The sequence below is a fragment of the Heptranchias perlo genome, chromosome 5 (assembly GCF_035084215.1).
Source record: "Heptranchias perlo isolate sHepPer1 chromosome 5, sHepPer1.hap1, whole genome shotgun sequence".
Classification (NCBI taxonomy): Eukaryota; Metazoa; Chordata; class Chondrichthyes; order Hexanchiformes; family Hexanchidae; genus Heptranchias; species Heptranchias perlo.
Window position 1 is genome coordinate 85732004 of NC_090329.1, and position 22919 is coordinate 85754922.

Consider the following 22919-nt stretch of genomic DNA (forward strand, 5'->3'; position numbering starts at 1 on the left):
AAATAAAAGTCAGAATGGATTTGTTAAAGGAAAATCATGTTTGTCTAACTTGATTGAGTTCTTTGATGAAGTAACAGAGAGGTTTGATGAGGGTAGTACAGTAGATGTGTATATGAACTTTCAAAAGGAATTTGATAAAGTAACACATAATAGACTTGTTAGCAAAATTAAAGCCCTTGAGATTAAAGGGGCTGTGGCAGTGTGGATACAAAATTAGCTCAGGGACAGAAAACAGAGAGTGGTGGTGAATAGTTGTTTTCAGACTGGAGGGAAGTATAGAGTGGTGTTCCTCAGGGGTCAGTATTATGCCCACTGCTCTTTTTGGTATATATTAATGACCTGGACTTGGGTATACAGGGTTCAAAGTTTGCAGATAACACGAAACTCGGAAATGTAGTAAACAATGTGGAGGATAGTAACAGACTTCAGGAGGACATAGACAGACTGGTGAAATTGGCAGACACATGGCAGATGAAATTTAACGCAGAGAATTGTGAAGTGATACATTTTGGTAGGAAGAATGAAGAGAGGCAATATAAACTAAATGATACAATTTTAAAGGGAGTGCAGGAACAGAGAGACCGGGGGGTGCACATACACAAGTCTTTGAAGGTGGCAGGACAAGTTGAGAAGGCTGTTTTAAAAAAAGCGTATGGAATCCTTGGCTTTATTAACAGAGGCATAGAGTTATGCTAAACTTTTATAAAACACTGGTTAGGTCTCAGCTGGATGTTAGTGTTTTAGAGAGGGTGCAGAAGAGATTTACTGGAATGATTCCAGGGATGAGGGACTTCAGTTACATGGATAGACTGGAGAAGCTGGGGATGTTCTCCTTCGAGCAGAGAAGGTTAAGAGATTTGATAGAGGTGTTCAAAATCATGAACAGTTTTGACAGAGTAACAAAGGAGAAACTGTTTCCAGTGGATTGGAAGATAGCAAATGTAACCCCATTATTCAAGAAAAGAGGGAGAGAGAAAACAGGGAACTACAGGCCAGTTAGCCTGACATCAGTAGTGAGGAAAATGCTGGAATCTATTATTAAGGACATGGTAATGGGACACTTCGAAAATCATAATATGATTAGGTAGAGTCAACATGATTTTATGAATCAGAAATCGTGTTTGACAAATTTATTAGAGTTTTTTGAGGGTGTAGCTAGCAGGGTAGATAAAGGGGAACCAGTGGATGTAGTATATTTGGATTTTCAAAAGGCATTCGATAACGTGCCGCACAAAAGGTTGTTTCACAAGATAAGGGCTCATGAGGTTGGAGGTAATATATAAGCATGGTTAGAGGATTGGTTAATGGACAGAAAACAGAGAGTAGGAATAAACGGGTCATTCTCAGGTTGGCAGGCTATAAATAGTGGGGTGCCGCAAGGATCAGTGCTTGGGCCTCAGTTATTTACAATCTATGTTAATGACTTAGATGAAGGGACCGAGTGTAATGTATCCAAGTTTGCTGATGATACAAAGCTAAGTGGGAAAGTAAGCTGTGAGGAAGACACAAAAAGTCTGCAATGGGATATAAAAAGTTTAAGTGAGTGGGCAAGAAGGTGGCAGATGGAGTATAATGTGGGGAAATGTGAAGTCATTCACTTTGGTAGGAAGAATAGATAAACAGAATATTTTTTTAAATGGTGAGAAATTATTAAATGTTGGTGTTCAGAAGGATTTGTGTATCCTTGTACACGAAACACAGAAAGTTAACATGCAGGTACAGCAAGCAGTTAGGAAGGCAAATGGCATATTGGCCTTTATTACAAGGGAGTTGGAGTACAAGAGTAAGGAAGTCTTGCCACAATTGTACAGGGCTTTGGTGAGATCACACCTCGAGTACTGTGTACAGTTTTGGTCTCCTTACCTAAGGAAGGATATACTTGCCTTAGAGGCGGTGCAACAAAGGTTCACTAGATTGATTCCTGGGATGGGAGAGTTGTCCTATGAGGAGAGATTGAGTAGAATGGGCCTGTATTCTCTGGAGTTTAGAAGAATGGAGAGGTCATCTCATTGAAATATGTAAGATTTTGAGAGGGCTTGACAAGGTAGATGCTGAGAGGCTGTTTCTTTGACTGGTGAGTCTAGAACTAGGAGGCATATTCTCAGGATAAGGGGTCAGCCACTTAAGACTGCGATAAGGAGAAATTTCTTCACTCAGGGTTGTGAATCTTTGGAATTCTCTACCCCAGAAGGTTGTGGATGCTGAGTCATTGAGTATATTCAAGGCTGAGATCGATAGATTTTTGGACTGTAGGGGAATCAAGGGATATGGGGATCTGGCGGGAAAGTGGAGTTGAGGTCGAAGATCAGCCATGATCTGATTGAATGCGGAGCAGGCTCAAGGGGCCGTATGGCCTATTACTGCTCCTATTTCTTATGTTCTTAAGGGTCGGTAAACAGGACACAGATTTAAGGTGATTGGCAAAAGAACCAGAGGGAACATGAGGAAACATTTTTTTACGCAGCGAGTTGTTTTGATTTGGAATGCCCTGCCTGAAAGGGTGTTGGAAACAGATTCAATAGTAACTTTCAAAAGGGAATCAGATAAATACTTGAAAAAAAATTACAGGGCTGTGGGGTAAGAGCAAGGGAGTGGGACTAATTGGATAGCTGTTTCAAAGAGCCAGCACAGGCACGATGGGCCAAATGGCCTCCTTCTGTGCTGTACCATGCTATGATATTTGAAGATCTAGCTTTCAAGCAGTTTTCGGTCTAAAATATAAAAAAGGCTCTGCCCTGGGTCAGAGGTGTGAAGAATGTATGATGAAAATTATTTATTTTAGGTTAAAGCACAAGGATTTAAATAAATGAGCAGCATGTTCTTTACACATCAAGTGCTGTTACTAATGCTGTGAGTGAAGGCAGCTTATATTCTCCAGCATTATTGATCTTTAGTCAAATATTTTCATTGCTGCATGTTTTGGACTCGATATGACAGTACCTCATACTTCCATGGCGGTTGTTTGGAAGTAGAGAGTTAGCACATGAAGCGTCTCCTAATTTGTCAGTCTATTGTGGTCTTTCATGTAAACTCGGGTTTCATTAAAATTGTGGAAATTCTGACAAAATGTTTTGTTATTTTTGATGTTCAGCTCAGATTGAAAATTTTGGCAAAACTGCCTGAAGAAACCAGAAGTCCTCTCTCAAAGCTCCATAACTCGCTGAACGGCAAAGTAAGTTTGGACTCTTTAGTTATTGTTCAGCAAAGTACTTTTTTTTTAATCCTTGGCTAACAGAGGCTGAATTTTACAACTATTTGTCCATGCTATGTGCCATTGTGCGCAAGCTGATTGACAAGCTAACCAGTACAGTTAGAAGGTCCTGGTGTATAGGGATTGGTCTTTTTATGTAGTTGTGTCATCGTGATCTCCCTTTGGCAGCAGGGCTAGGATACAGGCTCTCCCTCCAGCAAGCTGCTTCTGGGGCCATCTTATCCCCTGCCCATGCTCCTGCATACCAATGCTCAGTGAGTCTCCCAGTGCAGACCCATCTAGCCTATCCTGTAAAGAACATGTAGCACCAGTCTCTGAGCTGCTGCTTGCTAGGTTAAGGTCGAGAGCCAGTGTGTTTTCATTAGTACTGCCCTCTGGGCGCTCTACATTTTTTTTACCTGAAAGGGAAGAGAAAGGAAAGGATTAGCATTTGGTGTCAAGGGTAAACAGAGACGGATGAGTGGCTGCTGAAAGCAGCTGCACTTTGTCACACATATTGTGTGAGGGTGAGATTTCAGTGAGAAGAGAAAGAGTGTAAGAGAGCCAAGAACACTGCAGGAAGCATCCCCCAGCCTCGCCACTTGGAACATCCTGACGTGACCCATCTACATGACATCCTCCTTAACTGAGGAGAGGACATTATGACACGCTCTCCCTTCTCCTGTCCTCGCCTGCTCCCTGTTATTGCTTGCAAGCGTGTCCTGGAAGAAAGTAGGGAGACTGTTAGTGGTAGCCTAGTGAGCTGGGCGTTCAACGGATATGGGGATTGGTCGGGAAAGTGGAGTTGAGGTCGAAGATCAGCCATGATTTGATTGATTTACGGTGCAGGCTCGAGGGACCAAATGGCCTACTCCTGCTCCTATTTCTTATGTTCTTATGCTTTGAGGATGTGCACATCAAGGTTGAATAGTGGTGCTAGTATGTGAAGGTTGGCAGACGTTTGAGGAGGTGATGGCAATAATAGTGAGGAGAATAGGATGTGCAGAGTGTGGCATTAGGAGCAGAATGAGGTGGAGTGAGGTGTGCTGCAGTGTTTGGAGGAGAGTGCTTTTAATAGTGGGGCGGAAGGGTTGTGAGTGCTGAGGCCACAGAAATTAATACGAGATCTGAGTTAGGAGTCTTATCTTAGCAACCCTGGTCAGGTCATGAAACTTCTTCCGGCATTTCAGTCAGGTCTGTAGTGCAATGTTACCTGGTGCTGACCCCCTCTGCCCACTGCTGCTGGGCAGCTTGTCTGGAGACTTCCCTGCCACCTGGTGAAAAGAGGACATCACTTCTCCTGCTGAGCTCCTCCACCAATACCTTCAAAGCAGTGTTCTAGAATCGGGTAGCCCTTGCAGCTTCTCTTTTGCCTGCCATTGTGAGAAAGCTTTAGTAACAGTTGCCTACCGCCAAAGTGCACCTCCCCTTTAAGAAGGGCAGGCTGCCTTTAAATAGTGTGAGGATATACCTTGTGAGAAGGTTTGAAGCCCTCCTGTGTTGTGCAATAAATAGCTATTGATGCATGCTTGGAGATTTAAAACAAAAGGAGATCTATGTGCAATAAAAGCAAAGGGATCCATCTTCTATTGACATTTGCAATGTTATTACTTTACTAAATTTAGTAATGCTTATTTAATGATACTGAGAGCTCCGGACCAATTCCAATTTCTAGTTGTACACATGTGATTGGGCCCGAAACACAGATGAATTTCTACCCCAACAAGTCACTTACTACATTTTATTAACTTACTGAGGATGTTGGGAATTAAATTAACTGTCACCAAAGTTTTTACTATTGGGGAAAAAAAAATTTGGCCGTTCACTTCATGGCCACTATATTAAGAGAAAGATATTTCAGAGCTGTGGTTGGGGGGGCTGGACTGAGCCAAACTCCACCATGCAATCTGCAAGTATCTTTACTGGGGGAACAACATAAATATTCTAGGGTGTTTATGGAGGATCCATCACTACTGAAGTTTTCAGGCCGAACACAGAGGAAGATGGTAGTGGTTGTTGGAGGCCAATCATCTCAGCCCCAGGGCATTGCTGCAGGAGTTCCTCAGGGCAGTGTCCTAGGCCCAACCATCTTCAGCTGCTTCATCAATGACCTTCCCTCCATCATAAGGTCAGAAATGGGGATGTTCGCTGATGACTGCACAGTGTTCAGTTCCATTCGCAACCCCTCAGATAATGAAGCAGTCCGAGCCTGCATGCAGCAAGACCTGGACAACATCCAGGCTTGGGCTGATAAGTGGCAAGTAACATTCGCGCCAGATAAGTGCCAGGCAATGACCATCTCCAACAAGAGAGAGTCTAACCACCTCCCCTTGACATTCAACGGCATTACCATCGCCGAATCCCCCACCATCAACATCCTGGGGGTCACCATTGACCAGAAACTTAACTGGACCAGCCATATAAATACTGTGGCTACGAGAGCAGGTCAGAGGCTGGGTATTCTGCGGCGAGTGACTCACCTCCTGACTCCCCAAAGCCTTTCCACCATCTACAAGGCACAAGTCAGGAGTGTGATGGAATACTCTCCACTTGCCTGGATGAGTGCAGCTCCAACAACACTCAAGAAGCTCGACACCATCCAAGATAAAGCAGCCCGCTTGATTGGCACCCCATCCACCACCCTAAACATTCACTCCCTTCACCACCGGCGCACTGTGGCTGCAGTGTGTACCATCCACAGGATGCACTGCAGCAACTCGCCAAGGCTTCTTCGACAGCACCTCCCAAACCCGCGACCTCTACCACCTAGAAGGACAAGGGCAGCAGGCGCATGGGAACAACACCACCTGCACGTTCCCCTCCAAGTCACACACCATCCCGACTTGGAAATATATCGCCGTTCCTTCATTGTTGCTGGGTCAAAATCCTGGAACTCCCTTCCTAACAGCACTGTGGGAGAACCGTCACCACACGGACTGCAGCGGTTCAAGAAGGCGGCTCACCACCACCTTCTCGAGGGCAATTAGGGATGGGCAATAAATGCCGGCCTCGCCAGCGACGCCCACATCCCGTGAACGAATAAAAAAAAAGAGTAGCCTATAATGATGAAATCAGGTGTGACAAAGCCGTGCCGTGCCCTTTGGTAACAGATCAGGAAAAGACCAAATACTGTTGCACTTGAGATTGTACTGATGTATACTGGAGATTGAAACCTGAGAAAGCAGTGAGATTCAGGTGAAGCATCAAAACCCAGTAACAATGGATACCTATCATCATCATCATCATCACGCCCGTAACGTAGTAAAATGTCCCGAGGCGCTGCACAGGAGCATTATCAAACAAAATTTCACACCGAGCCACATAAGGAGGTTGTAGGACAGATGACCAAAGGGTTGGTCAAAGAGGTGGGTTTTAAGGAGCGTCTTAAAGGAGGAGAGAGGTGGAAAGGTTTAGGGAGGGATTTCCAGAGCTTAGGGCCTAGACAGCTGAAGGTACGGCCACCAATGGTGGAGTGATTAAAATCGGGGATGCGCAAGAGGCAAGAATTGGAGGAGCGCAGAGATCTTGGAGGAGGTAGGAGATAGGGAGGGGCAAGGCCATGGACACATTTGAAAACAACTTTTAAAATCGAGGCGCTCCCGGACCAGGAGCCAATGTAGGTCAGCGAGCACAGGGGTGATGGGTGAACGGGACTTGGTGCGAGTTAGGATACGGGCAGCAGAGTTTCAGATGAGCTCAATTTTATGGAGGGTGGAAGATGGGAGGCCAGCCAGGAGACCATTGGAATAGTCCAGACTTGAGGTAACAAAGGCATGGATGAGGATTTTAGCAGCAGATGAGCTGAGGCGGGGCGGAGACGGGCGATGTTACGGAGGTGGAAGTAGGTGGTCTTGGTGATGGAGCAGATATGTGGTCGGAAGCTCATCTCGGGGTCAAATAGGACGCCAAGTTTGCGAATGGTCTGATTCGGCCTCAGACAGTGGCCAGGGAGAGGGATGAAGCCGGTGGCTAGAGAACTTTAGTAATTGGCAGTCCACTTAAAACAGTATTCACCCTTTTAGAGGAAATTTCCTGAATGAGTTAATAAGGGCTTTTTGGTTGACTGATCACTTTTGCTTTGTTTTCCCTCAAGAGTATAGAAGAGTTTCTTTCCATATTGGATGGTGTGGCAGAAGTCTGTGGCATTATGCTCAAAAAGGGAGACAAAAAGAAAGAAAGGTAAAACTCAGTAAGAACTAGAAAATGTACATAAGGATGTGTAATCTCCAGATATAGGTAATGTTATTGTGTTCTGAGCGTTCTGGGCAATTTCACTTGGGTAACTCAGATTATTCTTTTGTTTTAAAGACTCTACAATCTAATGAGTAACACTGTTTGAAAACAAATCCCTTTAACAGACATTCAAGTTGCACTGAGACAGCTCACTTCAGAGGACAATTTAATTGTTTCATAATTTCTCAACTTTTCCAAATATTCGACCAGAATTTGCTGTAGCAGGGCATCTAGTTAGTTGGACTTACCCCTGCACCCTTCACCGCAAAACATTTTTGCCCACTAGGTTGCTGAAAGTGCAAGCTGACAACGTGCGGCGAGGGAAACAGGGCATCTGGGATGTGAGTAAACAGGACAAGCAATGGGGATCTCCTTAACCAATCCAGTTGTAGAATAGTGAAATTAATAGTGCAAGGCCTGAGAAGGAAGTTGAAATTAAAGGGGGTGAATTCAATGTCAAAGCAGGTATAGAAAGAGAAATAAAGAGAGGCAAAGAAAGATTGGTTTAAGAGGGAGAGAGAGAAAAAGAGACAGAAATGAAAAGTTTAAAAGAAATTTAATTTCCTAAAATTTAATAGACTTCAGGAGGATGTAGACAGGCTGGTGGAATGGGCGGACACATGGCAGATGAAATTTAATGTGGAGAAGTGCGAAGTGATACATTTTGGCAGGAAGAACGAAGAGAGGCAATATAAACTAAATGGTACACTTCTAAAGAAGGTGCAGGAACAGAGAGACCTGGGGGTATATGTGCACAAATCTTTGAAGTTGGCAGGATAGGTTGAGAAAGCGATTAAGAAAGCATTTGGGATCCTGGGCTTTATTAATAGAGGCATAGAGTACATAAGTACGGCAGTTATGTTGAACCTTTATAAAACACTGGTTCAGCCGCAATTGGAGTATTGTGTCCAATAGGGGGCACCACACTTTAGGAAGGATGTGAAGGCCTGAGAAAGGGTGCAGAAAAGATTTGCTGGAATGGTTCAAGGGATGAGGGACTTCAGTTGTGTGGATAGACTGGAAAAGCTGGGGTTGTTCTTCTTAGAGCAGAGAAGGTTGAGAGGAGATTTGATAGAAGTATATAAAATCATGAAGGGTTTAGATAAAGTAAATAAAGAGAAACTGTTCCCATTGGCAGAAGGGTCGAGAACCAGAGGACACAGATTTAAGGTGATTGGCAAAAGAACCAGAGGCGACATGAGGAAAAACTTTTTTACACTGCGAGTTGTAATGATCTGGAATGAGCTGCCTGAAAGGGTTGTGGAAGCAGATTCAATCGTGGCTTTCAGAAAGGAATTGGATAAAAATTTGCAGGGCTACGGGGAAAGAGCAGGGGAGTGGAACGAACTGGATTGCTCTTACAAAGAGCCAGCACAGGCTCGATGGGCCGAATGGCCTCCTTCTGTGCTGTAACAATTCTATGATTCTAATTTTAAATTAGACTTTTTTAAAATCTCCAACAACAATTCATACCTGAAGGAAAGAGACTCCACACTTGTAATAGTTAACTTTCAGTGCCAGAGAGGTTGTTAGGCAGTAATTAATAATTATCCTGTCATTAAAAGGGTACTTACGCTTGTAAAGACAAGACTTAACTTTCTGTGGCAAGTTTAGTTCGTATCTACCGTGCAAATACAGCAACTTCACGATATCAATGCATTTCATTGGTGAGGAAGGTGGCAAAATGCCATTTTCACGAAGCTAACGGCGGAGCGACGTAACTCAGACAGTAACTTTTGGATATTGGCGTTTAACCGCACATCTGCTCCTCCTCGCCTCAAGTTGCTGTACCCTTTACGCATAAATAACGGCGTCACCATTAGCCCCACCGTTACTTTGACAGCAAAATGTGCGCCATTATTTCCTAATGTTCATTTGGTAATTTCTCATGTCTACATCACAGACAATGTATTCACCGTTTTACCAAAGATTGTTTTTCTGCAGTATTACTTTTGGACTATCTTACATGTAAATCGGGTTTTGCACAGCTGTGCAGAATTAGTACAGATCTGAATTATGTCCTAAAATTACTTTGTGGAACATTGACTGACTTTTATCCAAAATGCTCTCTTGTCCTAGACAAGTAATTTTCCAGCACAGACAGGCATTACTTGAACAAGTTAAGGCCACTGAGGACTCAGCATTAGTTCTGCATCTGACATCGGTTCTGCTGTTCCAGCTGTCTACACACAACATGCTTCATGCGCCTGGCAGATGTGTACCACAGATTATCAATTTCCTCGCCATCAAGATTCCTGAGGTAACTTGTCATCTTAAACACAACTGTTCAGTGTTAAAAGAAGCTGTTCACTTCTTGGTATCAAAAAAATCAAATGTTGCCTGCCAGTTTTTAAGTAACGATATAAATCCGGTGTCATTTATCTAACCACTGCTAATTTTCCTAATGGTTCTTAAAAGCAACAATCAACTGGAGTAATGTTTTCTGCCCATTTTGTAATATGTTTTTGAGAATGATTAAAGGCTATCGAGCTATGTGTCGTCTGTGACCGCAGGACACAATTATCCCCTGCTGCTGGGGTGGGAATCTCTGGAGCTGATCAGTTCACAAATGGATAGTGGCAATGTGAGGATGGATGAATAATTTGAAGTTTTGCTTGATAATCTTTAGGGATCTCTGAGTATTTGTGCAGAATTTCCCTTGGAAGATTAGTAGTAAATTGTACATGACCTATCCAATGAGCATGCCTGATGAGCCGAAAGGCTTTCCTCATTCCGTGCTTTCTTAAGTTATGAGGAATCAATGTTGAAGCAGCATAAATGGCCAAGAGTCATGAGGATGTTTAAGTCACGTCATCCTGCCTTTATTAACGTATTGAAATGATCCTCTTACCTCTCTTTGATGGGAGCTTCCTGCGCCAATTTAAATGACCACCGTAAATTCATGTCAGGCGTAAAATGGGTGGAGACTTAGCCAATTTTTCAGATCCATTGGATAAATTTTAACACCCAAGAACAGGTGGGTTGGGGGCAGGTGGGCAGTGAAAATTCCAAGAAATCGGAGTGGGATTGGATCCCGGCTCCAACCCGCCCACTTCCGGGCTTGACCCAGACACGTTAGGATGCGTGCGCAATTCTGACACCCGGGAAGCAGCAAGTTGACATTTAAAGGGCCAATTTAGGCATTTAAACCACTTAAGGGGATTAACTTTTTGTGTATTGAGTTACACAAACCATTTTAACTTTCCCTGAACGTGTCTCCCATGGCCTCTGAAACATGCCATGAAAACAGAGGCAAATTGCAGCCGACCCTCATTTGGACCTTTCAACAAGCGATTGACACATCTGAATAAAAGATGAGTTTTTGCAGCAAGGCACTCACTTCTCTCAGACAAACTTTTGGCTGGGAGTTCTTTATGTTTAGACTGAGATTTCTTCGTTCATACTGAGAATTCTTGTGTTCAGACATATTTACCTACATTTTGGACCCCCTCAAGTTGACAACATTAGGATGGGGGGGTTGCAATAGATCTATTCAGCAGTGCAACTGAGGAGGAGGCACATCACCATCTGTGGCAGGCACAGCGTGCAGTTCTGGGAGTTGCAGGTGTACAAGACAGAGGTGCACCACTAGGACCTGGAGAAGAGAAGAGCAGAGAGGGAACCAACGGAGGGGCCGAGGTCGCAGGAGGCATTACCCATGTGAGAGTGTCAACAGGCAGAGGCAGAGCTTCCTGAACCTCTCTGAGGAGCAGTGCCTATGCAGGCTCAGATTGAGTCGCCGGGTGGTCACAGACATCTGCAGGCTTTTTCATGCAGAGCTGGGCCTGGTGGCCACGCATTGCCCGTTGCAGTTAAAGTCACCACTGCCCTCAATTTCTTCGCCACCAGATTCTTCCAGGGCTCCAGCGGTGACATCTCCAGGGTCTCTCAGTCGTCTGCACATAGGAGTATGCAACAGGTGACGGATGACTTGTTTGCCATGGCATCCGACTACGTCAACTTCCCCTGCGATGACATCAGCCAAACTGAGAGGACAGTGTGTTTTCACTCTCTGGCTGGCTTTCCAGGGTGCAGGGCGCAATTGATTGCACACACGTTGCAATCCGAGGACCTCCACATGAGCCAGAACTGTTCATCAACTAAAAGCGTTATCACTTCATCGATGCACAGCTGATTTCTGCAGGTGTGCACCAAATTCCCTGGCAGCTGCCGTGATTCCTTCATTTTGCGCGAGTCTAACATCCCGGACCTCTTCCACGCACAAGACAGACTTAAGGGCTGGTTTCTTGGAGACAAGGGATATCTCTTGCAGACGTAGCTCATGACACCTGTGAGAAACCCCACCAATGAGGCACAGCAGCAGTACAACGACAGTCACACCACCACCAGGTCTGTCATTGAACAAGCCATTGGAATGCTGAAAATGTGCTTCAGGTGCCTGGATAGATCTGGAGGTTCCCTTCAGTACTCACCAGCAAGGGTGTGCAGAATAATAGTGGTGTATTGCGTCCTGCACAATATCACTCAGCAGAGTGGGTTACAGATGGAGAAGCTCAAATGCGCTCATGAAGCATTCTCATCTGCCGACAACTTTGAAGAAGACTATGAGGAGGAGGAGGACGAAGATGGAGAACCCATCGCCAGTGCAGTGGCCCACATGGCTGCTCGTGATGCCAGGGAGTCGCTCATATCTAATAGATTCTCATAATGAGATCTGCAAACTGAAGATAGTGAACTACTCAGACCGCCTGGAACAACCACCACCAACACTAGCCCCCCTCCCCTCCGTTTGCATAAAACAGTCCTTCAACCACGCATACACCCAATGGGTAGCATCATGTCTTTCTGTTCATGATGAAGCACATGAAAGGGCGCTTTCACAAAAGGGACTCAAGAATGGGCAAGACGTGGCAGTGGTAGTGAGAATTATAACATTTAATGTGCATTTAACATAAAAGAAATATAAATGAAAAACGTGACATTCTGTCAGACACCCTTGTGCATACCCTTGGTGATTGCAAAACCTTTGCCTTCCTCTTCCTAGCACTTCTACGTGATGCATCCCCTGTGGTTTCAGCAGAGGTAGTGGCAGGTTGCTCAGATTCATGCCCTGACTGTTTAGATGCTTTCAGCCGATGACCTCTGGGTTTTGGAGCCTATGAGGGCCCTGCCAAAGACTGCTCCACCTGCACCTTTGCAGAGGTAGACTCTGCCATCAGGAGAGATTGTGGGTACTAGTTTGGGGGGGGAACAACGGGTGAGACATGGGAGCGCGTTGAGGGGTGTACCCACATCCATGTCCTCTTTCACCATCATCCCTCTCCCAGGCCGGCGCAACATCACTCCTACCACCCTGCTGGACAGCAGGCTGGTGAGGAGATGTGCCACGTTCTAAGGCCACGGATGAAGTTTCTGACTGCCTGTTTAAGGCGGCAGACATATTGGCATCCAGAGTCTGGCCTGCGTGGGCTCATTTGAGAGCCGTGCTTGAAGCTCAATGGAGGCTGCCATTCTCTCCATTGAAGACATTCCCGCACTCACCTGCGCCACCAATCCACTAGCGATGGAGTTGGACTCCTCCATCCTCTCCACTATAGTAGAGAGTGTGCGTGACACCATTTTCATTACCTCGCAAAGGTGCAGCTTTACCTCGATCATTCTCACTCAACGATGTCCCCGGGGGTTCATCATCTGGGTCCAGCTGAGCAGAGCTTGGAGACCTCCACCCTCCGACGTGGACTCTCCACAGCTGACCCTGCCACCGATTCTTCTCGTGCACACTTGAGTGTTGACTCACCAGGTGACAACCCAACTATCTGTCTGACAGGACCCACCGAGTATCTGCACTGGTGCATGGCTGGATATGATGTGATGGTGCGACCTCAGATGAATTGAGCTCGTCTGAGGAATCGCCTTCTTCCATAGCATATGCCTCTTCATCAATCCTTAAAGGCCCTGGAAGAGAACATAAAACAATATTAAAAATCATCGCAGAAGTTAGTTTGCAATGAGCATACTGAGGTGTGCAACAGATCAATCGTTGATAACATCAATTCATGTTGTGTGTGAGGGATGTTAAAGTTCTGTCACCAGCCGTTTGCGGGGTGCCAGTTTCACCATCTCCGGTGGCCAGGCCTTCCACCGCGTGGCTGAGCTCCAAGGCCGCCTCCTCTGCCTCTGTCAGGGGTACTATTTGTGGTGGGCCCCCTTCCAGTCCTACTCTTCTCCCTTTGCAAGGGGAGAAAGAACGGACGTGTGAGTGAGTGAAGGTGACAGGGTCACCTGATGGATGCATCGCTCTGGGTCAGGCTACCAATGAAACAGATGCATCAGAGAGTGACAGATTCATCACATTTCATCAGGATTGGGGTGAGTGGGAGTGGTGGGTTCAGAAATGGGGAGATGAGGAAGTGCACAGGAAGTGAAGGTAAGTTGATGATGATACTTAAGTGGGTGTGAGGAGTGATGGAGTAGGCTTGGCAAGACAGTGAGGTGGGGTAATGTACACCACAGGATGTGGGTGAATCAGTAACTGTACTCACTTTTCCTGATCTGGTTAGATCATTAAAGCACTTCCTGCATTGTACCCATGACCTTGCCACGGTGCACCTGCTGCTCAGCTGCTCTGCCACCTCCAGCCACGTCGTCTTGGTGGCAGAAGCAGGCCACTTCCTCCGGTCAGCCGGGTATAGTATCTCCCTCCGGCTCCTGACACTAAAGGAATCGCTAAAATGGGGTGCTGCCTCTCTGAAGAGGCCTCCTTTCTCCTTCAAAATCCATGGTTGCAATAGCCATTTAAATAATCCAGTTCACAGCACGCCATTTGGACAATATGCCCGCTGCGCAGCTTGGAGATGCGAAACCCGGGAGTAACATTTAGTTGCGATCGCTCGAGCCGATGCGCAGAAAATTTTTCCGTGTTTCCAACGCGGCTATTCACCCACCCGCTGACTTCTTGCTGCCTTGTTAAAATAATGCCCATTATGTCTCTTGTGTACCCACTGATGGGGCATAATAGAGATGAAAATCAGGGCCTTGATGTCACCATACCACATTCCATCCTGACTGCATGCATTGTTAATTCAAAGTCTACAGCAGTCTGAACATTGCAGACCTTGGACCCTATCTCATTGGTACCCAGGGAGGAAGAAATAAGTGTATTTATTAATTCACCCCCAAAGATCTGTAAATACAGATTTTTGCTGATCACATTGTTTTCCCCAAATTATGACTCTTTAACTCAAATACAGTTTAAAGCCTTGTGCTTCCTTCTTGTTTGAAAAGTTACATATTTCCCACAATGTTGTGTGATACAATTTTTACATGAGAAAGGGCTCTTCTAAGCTGATAGTAAAATCCACGGCAGCATTAACCACAACCCCAGACACCTCAGTGGTTCAGTTGGGAAAATAAATGTAGCTGTAACAAAAAAAAAATTGTTAAGTAATAAGTTAGGTTTTGTTTTTTTCCCTCAGGATCAGCACAAACTCCTAGTGAAGTACCAAGGTCTAGTAGTGAAACAACTCGTAGGTCAGCACAAAAAAGCAGGCCAAGGGGATGATGACTCTGGCGAGTGCAACAACGTTGAGAAAGAGGGTGAATATGATGTAGAGGCAGTTCGAAAGGAGCTGCAGGAATTAACACCGTTCATCAAAGACCTTGTACTGAAACCCAGAAAAAGCTCCCTGACAGAAGAGTGAAATGCCAGTTGAAGTGGGATTTCAAGGAATGGCCCAAGCTTACACAGCAGCTTTTGCATTAAAGAGTTATAATTACACAAATTTAAAAAGTTCCATCTTTATCTCAAACACAGGATAAACTGTTGTGTTGGAATAGATTTTATTAAATACTTAACACAAAGGTAATAACGATTAGTTTTAATAGAATTATTGAATCTACACGTCTCTTTCATTTCAAACTGTAACAAAGCACATTTCATTATTTAATGATTTTTGTCTTTATTGTCTAGTACATTTGAGATATGGGAACATGTGTAAGATTTCAACCAGATGTGCTTGAATGCCTACGTACTAACCTGTTCAGACTGCCACTTATACTTTAGTTTTCCCAAGGGTGCGGTTTTTATTTTCACCTGGAAAGAGAAAGAATTGACAACGGTAGAATCACTTTACATGGTGATCAAACATTCCTAATGATGGATCAAAGAGTGGATAGCCCTGATGGGGACCGATAATGCAGCCGAAGCATCGCAGTGCCGGCGGTACACAGGTGATGCGTGTGCCTGCACAGAAATGGTCTCGCCAGATAATGCTCGGTCTGCTCATTTCCACAGTTCACCTGCATTCAAGGTGCATCTCTTGTGCATTGCAGTTTTTCTGCACACCATTGTACTGTCAGCTCCATCAGATGTCAATGAGCTTTTACTATCCTAGCAGTCCCTGTTAGTCCAAATGGTGCAGATACAAAGAAAGTTGGAATGAAGGTTGGGGGCTAACTTAGGTATGAAAAAGTAGTGAAGTTTTAAAAAGCTTTATGCCAACTTATACAATAGATAGTCTTAAATAGTTTACTCTAAAAACATAAAATTGTTTAATAATTGCAGTACATTTGAGCTGTGCACTGCAGTATCATTGTAGTACTGTGTAGACAGTTCCTCCCAATTTTGAATGCAATTCTGTTACATGAAAGCAAAGTGATGTCCAGTACTTCAATAATAATTTTTTTTCAAAAAAAAATTGGGTGTAATTCATAAAACCAAAGTTTACAATATACAGTTATTTTAAAATGCATAGTTGCTTAATTTGTTGAAATCTAGAGTTAAGAAAAAAAGATCATTACACTTTTCCCCCCGTCTTTGCCTACTGTTCTGCCAGTCTGTAATTAGACTCTAGGAAGGCTGTGGTACTCCCCTGAGTTGCCATGCACACCAAGCTACCCCTTCCTCTTTCTCTTTTGGGACAAGGGTTAAGTTTTTGTTCGGTGCCACCCCGTTGACTTGTCGGAAGCTTTGTTTCTGGTACAAACCTGTTTTCACCACTACTTATTGTGTTAACACACGCCAAACGTTGAAAACCTATTCTGTAAATTTTGGAAGTAAGTGGCATCCTGCAGTTTTGTGTTAAGACCTTGCCTCTTTTATAAGACAACTTGCGATTAAAAGGAATAGTACCATGAGTTACTAAATTTAAAACAAGTTGGGACTTCAGAATTATTTCCTTATAATGAGTTTTATTTATAGTTGGAATAAACCACTGATTATAGGATGTGTAGTATATTGTACTCCATGCCTGTACAGTATTAACTTTCCAAAGTGCTTTGGTGATACTAGATTACATTTTGTGAATGATGCAAAGTGCTAGAAAGTTTCACTGCAGATTTTATGACATCAAAAGGATAATTCTTTCAAATTCAAGACGTCCGTGCTTAAAGAAACTTTAAAAGCTGAGCTCAAACATTGCATCACTTTCTGTATACAGTAGTAAATCCATTTATTGTGAAGTGATTTTCCTTTATTTACAATGGATTCGTTACTGAGGCTGGGATTTTTTTTGTTTTCAGTAGTGTTTTCTGTTACATTCAGAGAGTATGTCCTTATAACTGTTTCGAATTAGGTTCATGTACCATACACAAATGCTACTCTGCAGTTAGCACTGTGAACATGCATTTTGTCCAAATATGGAAGATTTGTTTGCCCAGTTTCTACAGGGATAGACTTGACTAGGAGACTCCAGTTTGCATCACTGTCTTGATTGACTACCTTTTCTCCAGGATTTCCTTGAGAGCGAGATTGAGGGTCTGTGCTTGAGGCAGAAGGGAATAATTGTCCCTCGAGAGGAAGGGGAGCGTTTCCTTTTCTATAATTGTACCTGGTGGATTGAAGGAATGCCAGGATTGATGTCACCAGTTAAATGTATACAGGTTGGACCATCCTACTTCCCTAACAAAAGTAGTTAAAATGTATGGAGGAGAAACAATTGTTGAAAATTAATTGCTATCAATGTTGTATCTTTGGTTAAACCTTGGATTTCTTTTAACTTAAATAAAAATCAGTTAAGCAGCAGTGCTTTGCTTATCGGACTCGATGGGCTGAATGGACTCCTTCCGTGCTGTAACCTTTCTATTATTCTGTGTTTAAGATATATAGATACATTTTCTGAAGCTCCACAGCGCCTTGAAAAATTCATCTTAAAGTTTAATAGATAAGCATAGTTATACCTGCTTATAAATTACACATTATGATAAGAATGTAATAGGTTGTTGAACAGAACCAATACAATTACTTCTAGCCAAAATGTTCCAGTACAGTTACAACACTGGCATCTACCCGACAATGTGGAAAATTGCCCAGGTATGTCCTGTTCACAAAAAACAGGACAAATCCAATTCAGCCAATTACCGCCCCATCAGTCTATTCTCAATCATCAGCAAAGTGATGGAAGGTGTCATTGACAGTGCTATCAAGCGGCACTTACTCACCAGTAACCTGCTTACCGATGCTCAGTTTGGGTTCCGCCAGGACCACTCGGCTCCAGACCTCATTACAGCCTTGGTCCAAACATGGACAGAAGAGCTGAATTCCAGAGGTGAGGTGAGAGTAACTGCTCTTGACATCAAGGCAGCATTTGACCAAGTGTGGCACCAAGGAGCCCTAGTAAAATTGAAATCAATGGGAATCGGGGAAATCTCTCCAGTGGCTGGAGTCATACCTAGCACAAAGGAAGATGGTAGTTGTTGTTGGAGGCCAATCATCTCAACCCAGGACATTGCTGCAGGAGTTCCTCAAGGCAGTATACTAAGCCCAACCATCTTCAGCTGTTTCATCAATGACCTTCCCTCCATCATAAGGTCAGAAATGGGGATGTTCGCTGATGATTACACAGTGTTCAGTTCCATTCGCAACCCCTCAGATAATGAAGCAGTCCATGCCCGCATGCAGCAAGACCTGGACAACATCCAGGCTTGGGCTGATAAGTGGCAAGTAACATTCGTGCCAGGCAATGACCATCTCCAACATAAGAGAGTCTAACCACCTCCCCTTGACAGTCAACAGCATTACCATCGCCGAATCCCCCACCATCAACATCCTGGGGGTCACCATTGACCAGAAACTTAACTGGACCAGTCACATAAATACTGTGGCTACAAGAGCAGGTCAGAGGCTGGGTATTCTGCGGCAAGTGACACACCTCCTGACTCCCCAAAGCCTTACCACCATCTGCAAGGCACAGGTCAGGAGTGTGATGGAATACTCTCCACTTGCCTGGATGAGTGCAGCTCCAACAACATTCAAGAAGCTCGACACCATCCAGGACAAAGCATCCCACTTGACTGGCACCCCATCCACCACCCTAAACATTCACTCCCTTCACCGGCGCACCGTGGCTGCAGTCTGTACCATCCACAGGATGCACTGCAGCAACTCGCCATGGCTTCTTTGACAGCACCTCCCAAACCCATGACCTCTACCACCTAGAAGGACAAGAGCAGCAGGCACATAGGAACAACACCATCTGCACGTTCCCCTCCAAGTCACACACCATCCTGACTTGGAAATATATCGCCATTCCTTCATCATCGCTGGGTCAAAATCCTGGAACTCCCTCCCTAACAGCACTGTGGGAGAACCGTCACCACACGGACTGCAGCGGTTCAAGAAGGTGGCTCACCACCACCTTCTCAAGGGTAATTAGGGATGGGCAATAAATGCTGGCCTCGCCAGCGACACCCACATCAATGAATGAATAAAAAAAAAATCAGACAACCAATACGATGAACACAAATTCTTGGGGGGGGGGAGCAGTGTTAACAAAGAGCTGGGTGTGACAGAATATCCTAATGTGTATCATTCTTCAGGACGATATAGATGGGTTGGTCAGATGGGCGGAACAGTGGCAAATGGAATTTAACCCGGAAAAGTGCGAGGTGATGCACTTTGGAGGGACTAACAAGGCAAGGGAATACACAATGAATGGGAGGACCCTAGGCAAGACAGAGGGTCAGAGGGATCTTGGTGTGCAAGTTCACAGATCCCTGAAGGCGGCGGAACAGGTAGATAAGGTGGTAAAGAAGGCATATGGGATACTTGCCTTTATTAGCCGAGGCATAGAATATAAGAGCAAGGAGGTTATGATGGAGCTGTATAAAACACTGGTTAGGCCACAGCTGGAGTACTGTGTGCAGTTCTGGTCGCCACACTACAGGAAGGATGTGATCGCTTTGGAGAGGGTGCAGAGGAGATTCACCAGGATGTTACCAGGGCTGGAGCGCTTCAGCTATGAAGAGAGACTGGGAAGATTGGGTTTGTTTTCCTTGGAGCAGAGGAGGCTGAGGGGGGACATGATTGAGGTGTACAAAATTATGAGGGGCACAGATAGGATGGATACTAAGGAGCTTTTTCCCTTCGTTGAGGGTTCTATAACAAGGGGACATAGATTCAAGGTAAAAGGCGGGAGGTTTAGAGGGGATTTGAGAAAGAACTTTTTCACCCAGAGGGTGGTTGGAGTCTGGAACTCACTGCCTGAAAGGGTTGTGGAGGCAGGAACCCTCACAACATTCAAGAAGCATTTGGATGAGCACTTGAAATGCCATAGCATACAAGGCTACGGACCAAATGCTGGAATATGGGATTAGAGTAGACAGGGCTGATGGCCAGCGCGGACACGATGGGCCGAAGGGCCTCTATCCGTGCTGTATGACTCTATGACTCTATGACTCTAAGTTATAGAGGAGCTGAAAGGGCCTAAAACAAATAAATCCCAGATGGTATTTATCCCAGCATGCCAAGAGACTAGCAAGGAAATTTGCGAGGCACTGACAACCATTCTGAGGGAGTCATTGGACACTGGGGAAGTACCAATAGAATGGAAATAGGCTAACTTGGCATCCATATTAAAAAAAGGCTGACAAAACTATAGACCTTTTAGTGTTATTTCAATTCCATATAAAATAATAGAATCAATTCTCAGAGTAAACTTGAGGATTATCTGTACAACAATGACAAAATAAACTGCAGTTAGCACAGCCTTGGATGGGGAAGATCCTGCCTGACCAACATCCTTAATTTATTTGAGGAAGTGACAAGCCAAGTCAACCGTGGTAAGTCCTACAACGAAGGCATTTCATTATGTTCCACATGCAAGATTACTAATTAAGCGGGGATTCAGGGCGATAGTTGGTTGTGGATAAGAAACTTACTGAAAGGTAGAAAACAGTGGGTACTCAGAAGGGGTAATGCCAGGGTGAGGGGAAGTACTGGCTGGGGTGCCCCAAGGCTTGGTGTTGGTACTACCATTGTTTCTAATTTACTTGGATTCTGAAACTCAATACACATTGGTTACATGTGCAGACACCAAACTAGGTGGGGCAGTGGAATTCAAGGAGCCGGCCCAGAAATTATAAAATGAGTTGAACAAAATATATGAGTGAACTGAACAATGGCAAATGAAATTTAATGCTGACAAGTGTGAAGTACTGCACATATGAAGGAAAAATGGGCAACATGTATGCTCCATGAATTGTATTGAAATAGGTATGGATGCAGTTGAAAAGACCTAATAGACTCAATGCTCAACATATCTAGCCACTGCAGAGCAGTAATCAACAATAGAATATTGACTCACATAGCCAAAACAATAGAATACAAAGTCAGGGGAGGTTGTGATCAAACTGTACAGTGCTCTGCAGACGACATCATGAGTACCGTGTCCAGTTCTAGTCAGTTATGAGGAAAGACTTGAAAGGTGAGAGTTAATCTTACAGGTACACAAGCCAATAAATGGTTTGAAAAAACTTATCTGAAATACTATATATTAAACAGTGGGAGAAGGACAAGGAGACACAGAGTGCTAAATTGGGCCGTATAGCACCTGTTGTTTCGGCGCTACACGGCCTGTCTGACATCCAAGATGGCATCTTGGATGCGCACGCACGTTTCCAGTGTGACGTGCACCGGACGCCATCTTGGTATAGGAGTTAGCACATGCGCAAAGACCGAACGTTGGAAGCATGCAAAGCAAGGAGAAAATGTGTGCAATCAGTGTGTAACAATGATATAAAGTGATAGACACTATTTTGGACCTTAACGCTCAACTCAATGTACAGTCTTAACCCCGACCATCTGAACATGTCTTACAATGCCTGAAGGACCCCGCCCCCCACTACCAGCACTATTTAAAGGGGCCATGCAGGTGTTGCAGTTAGTTGCTGGATTATTGCTTCGGGCTGCTGGTGGAGTAGGAAGTGTTTTTTGAAGCTCCCTATTCTTACTGAGAATTCATAGACTACTTTTGAGAGTGGTTTGGCAGGTACTGCCTTACGGTTCGCAAAGTTACAACCATGGTTGAACAACGTTCCTGGCAACCATGGGTGGTCTGCTAGGGCTCCCGCTGGGCATTGAGCATGACTGGGAGCATGCAGAGAGGCCATGCATAGCAGGTCAAGCTGCGAAGAAAAGGGGGATGAGGAAGCGCAGGGCACTGAGCAGGAGGCCCTACCCAATGAGGGCCTTCCGGGACCAATTCTCTTACCTCAACATGACTGAGGAGGATTGCATCCAACACCTGAAGTTCACCAAGGAAGCCGTGACCGAGATCTGTCAACTGGTGCGGCCGCAACTGCAGCCTCAGAGCAGGGCAGCACTGACTGTGGCTGTGAAGGTCACCGTGGTGCTGAATTTCTACGGCTCAGGATCATTTCAGACTTCTGCTGGTGACATGTGCAACATCTCGCAGTATGCAGTGCACTGCTGCATAAGGGAGGCCCAGACGCACTGTACCACATGAGGGACAGGTTCATCACCTTCCTGCTCCACAGAGACAAGCAGAACAAGGGAGCACGGGGGTTCACTCGCATTGCTGGCTTCTCCATGGTGCAGGGTGCCATTGACTGCACACATATTGCCCTGTGTGCCCCGCATATCAACTCAGCTGTCATCGTCAACAAAAGGGCTTCCACTCCCTCAATGTGCAGCTGATGTGTGACCACAAGCATCAAATCATGGAGGTCGATGCCCGCTACCCTGGGAGCAGCCACAACGCCTTCATCATGTGGCAGTCCAACGTGCCAGCTAGCTTTCACCTGACTCGGCAAGTCAAAGGCTGGCTACTGGGCGACAAGGGCTATCCCCTCACGTGTGGCTCATGACACTGGTCGGGAACCCACGCACACGTACACAGCAGGCCTATAATGAGAGCCATGCTGCCACATGCAACATCGTGGAGCACACAATAGGCCTCCTGAAACAATGCTTTCGCTGCCTGGACCAGTCTGGAGGAGCCCTGCAGTTCTCCCCTGAGCGGGTGGGCAGATTTGTGGTGGTCTGCTGCATGCTGCACAACCTCGTCATCATGAGGGACCAGCCTTTGCCACCAATGATTGGAGAAGACTTTGAGCCAGAGGTGGAGGAAGAAAAGGCTGAGGAGGAGGAGGAAGAGGCTGAGGAGGAGGCGGGGGTGGAGCCAGAAGAGGAAGTGAAGGAAGACGCAAGGGTGCAACAGGAACCACATGCCTTGTCTGCATGCTCGCCTGATCCGTGCCCGCTATCAATAATGTGAACTACATTCCCCAACTCACCAAC

General features: G+C 45.1%; 1 protein-coding gene across 1 annotated transcript in view; it reads left to right on the forward strand.

Moving 5' to 3' along the window:
* The window catches only part of ufl1 (UFM1-specific ligase 1), a 69138-nt gene extending 51711 nt beyond the window's left edge, over positions 1 to 17427 (forward strand). Inside the window, exons 16-19 of the mRNA XM_067984769.1 lie at positions 3092 to 3172; positions 7284 to 7369; positions 9503 to 9683; positions 14860 to 17427. Of these exons, the coding sequence (XP_067840870.1) occupies positions 3092 to 3172; positions 7284 to 7369; positions 9503 to 9683; positions 14860 to 15084 (573 nt within the window). The 3' untranslated portion in view covers positions 15085 to 17427. The remainder of the gene's footprint in view (positions 1 to 3091; positions 3173 to 7283; positions 7370 to 9502; positions 9684 to 14859) is intronic.
* The last annotated feature ends 5492 nt before the right edge of the window (positions 17428 to 22919 follow it).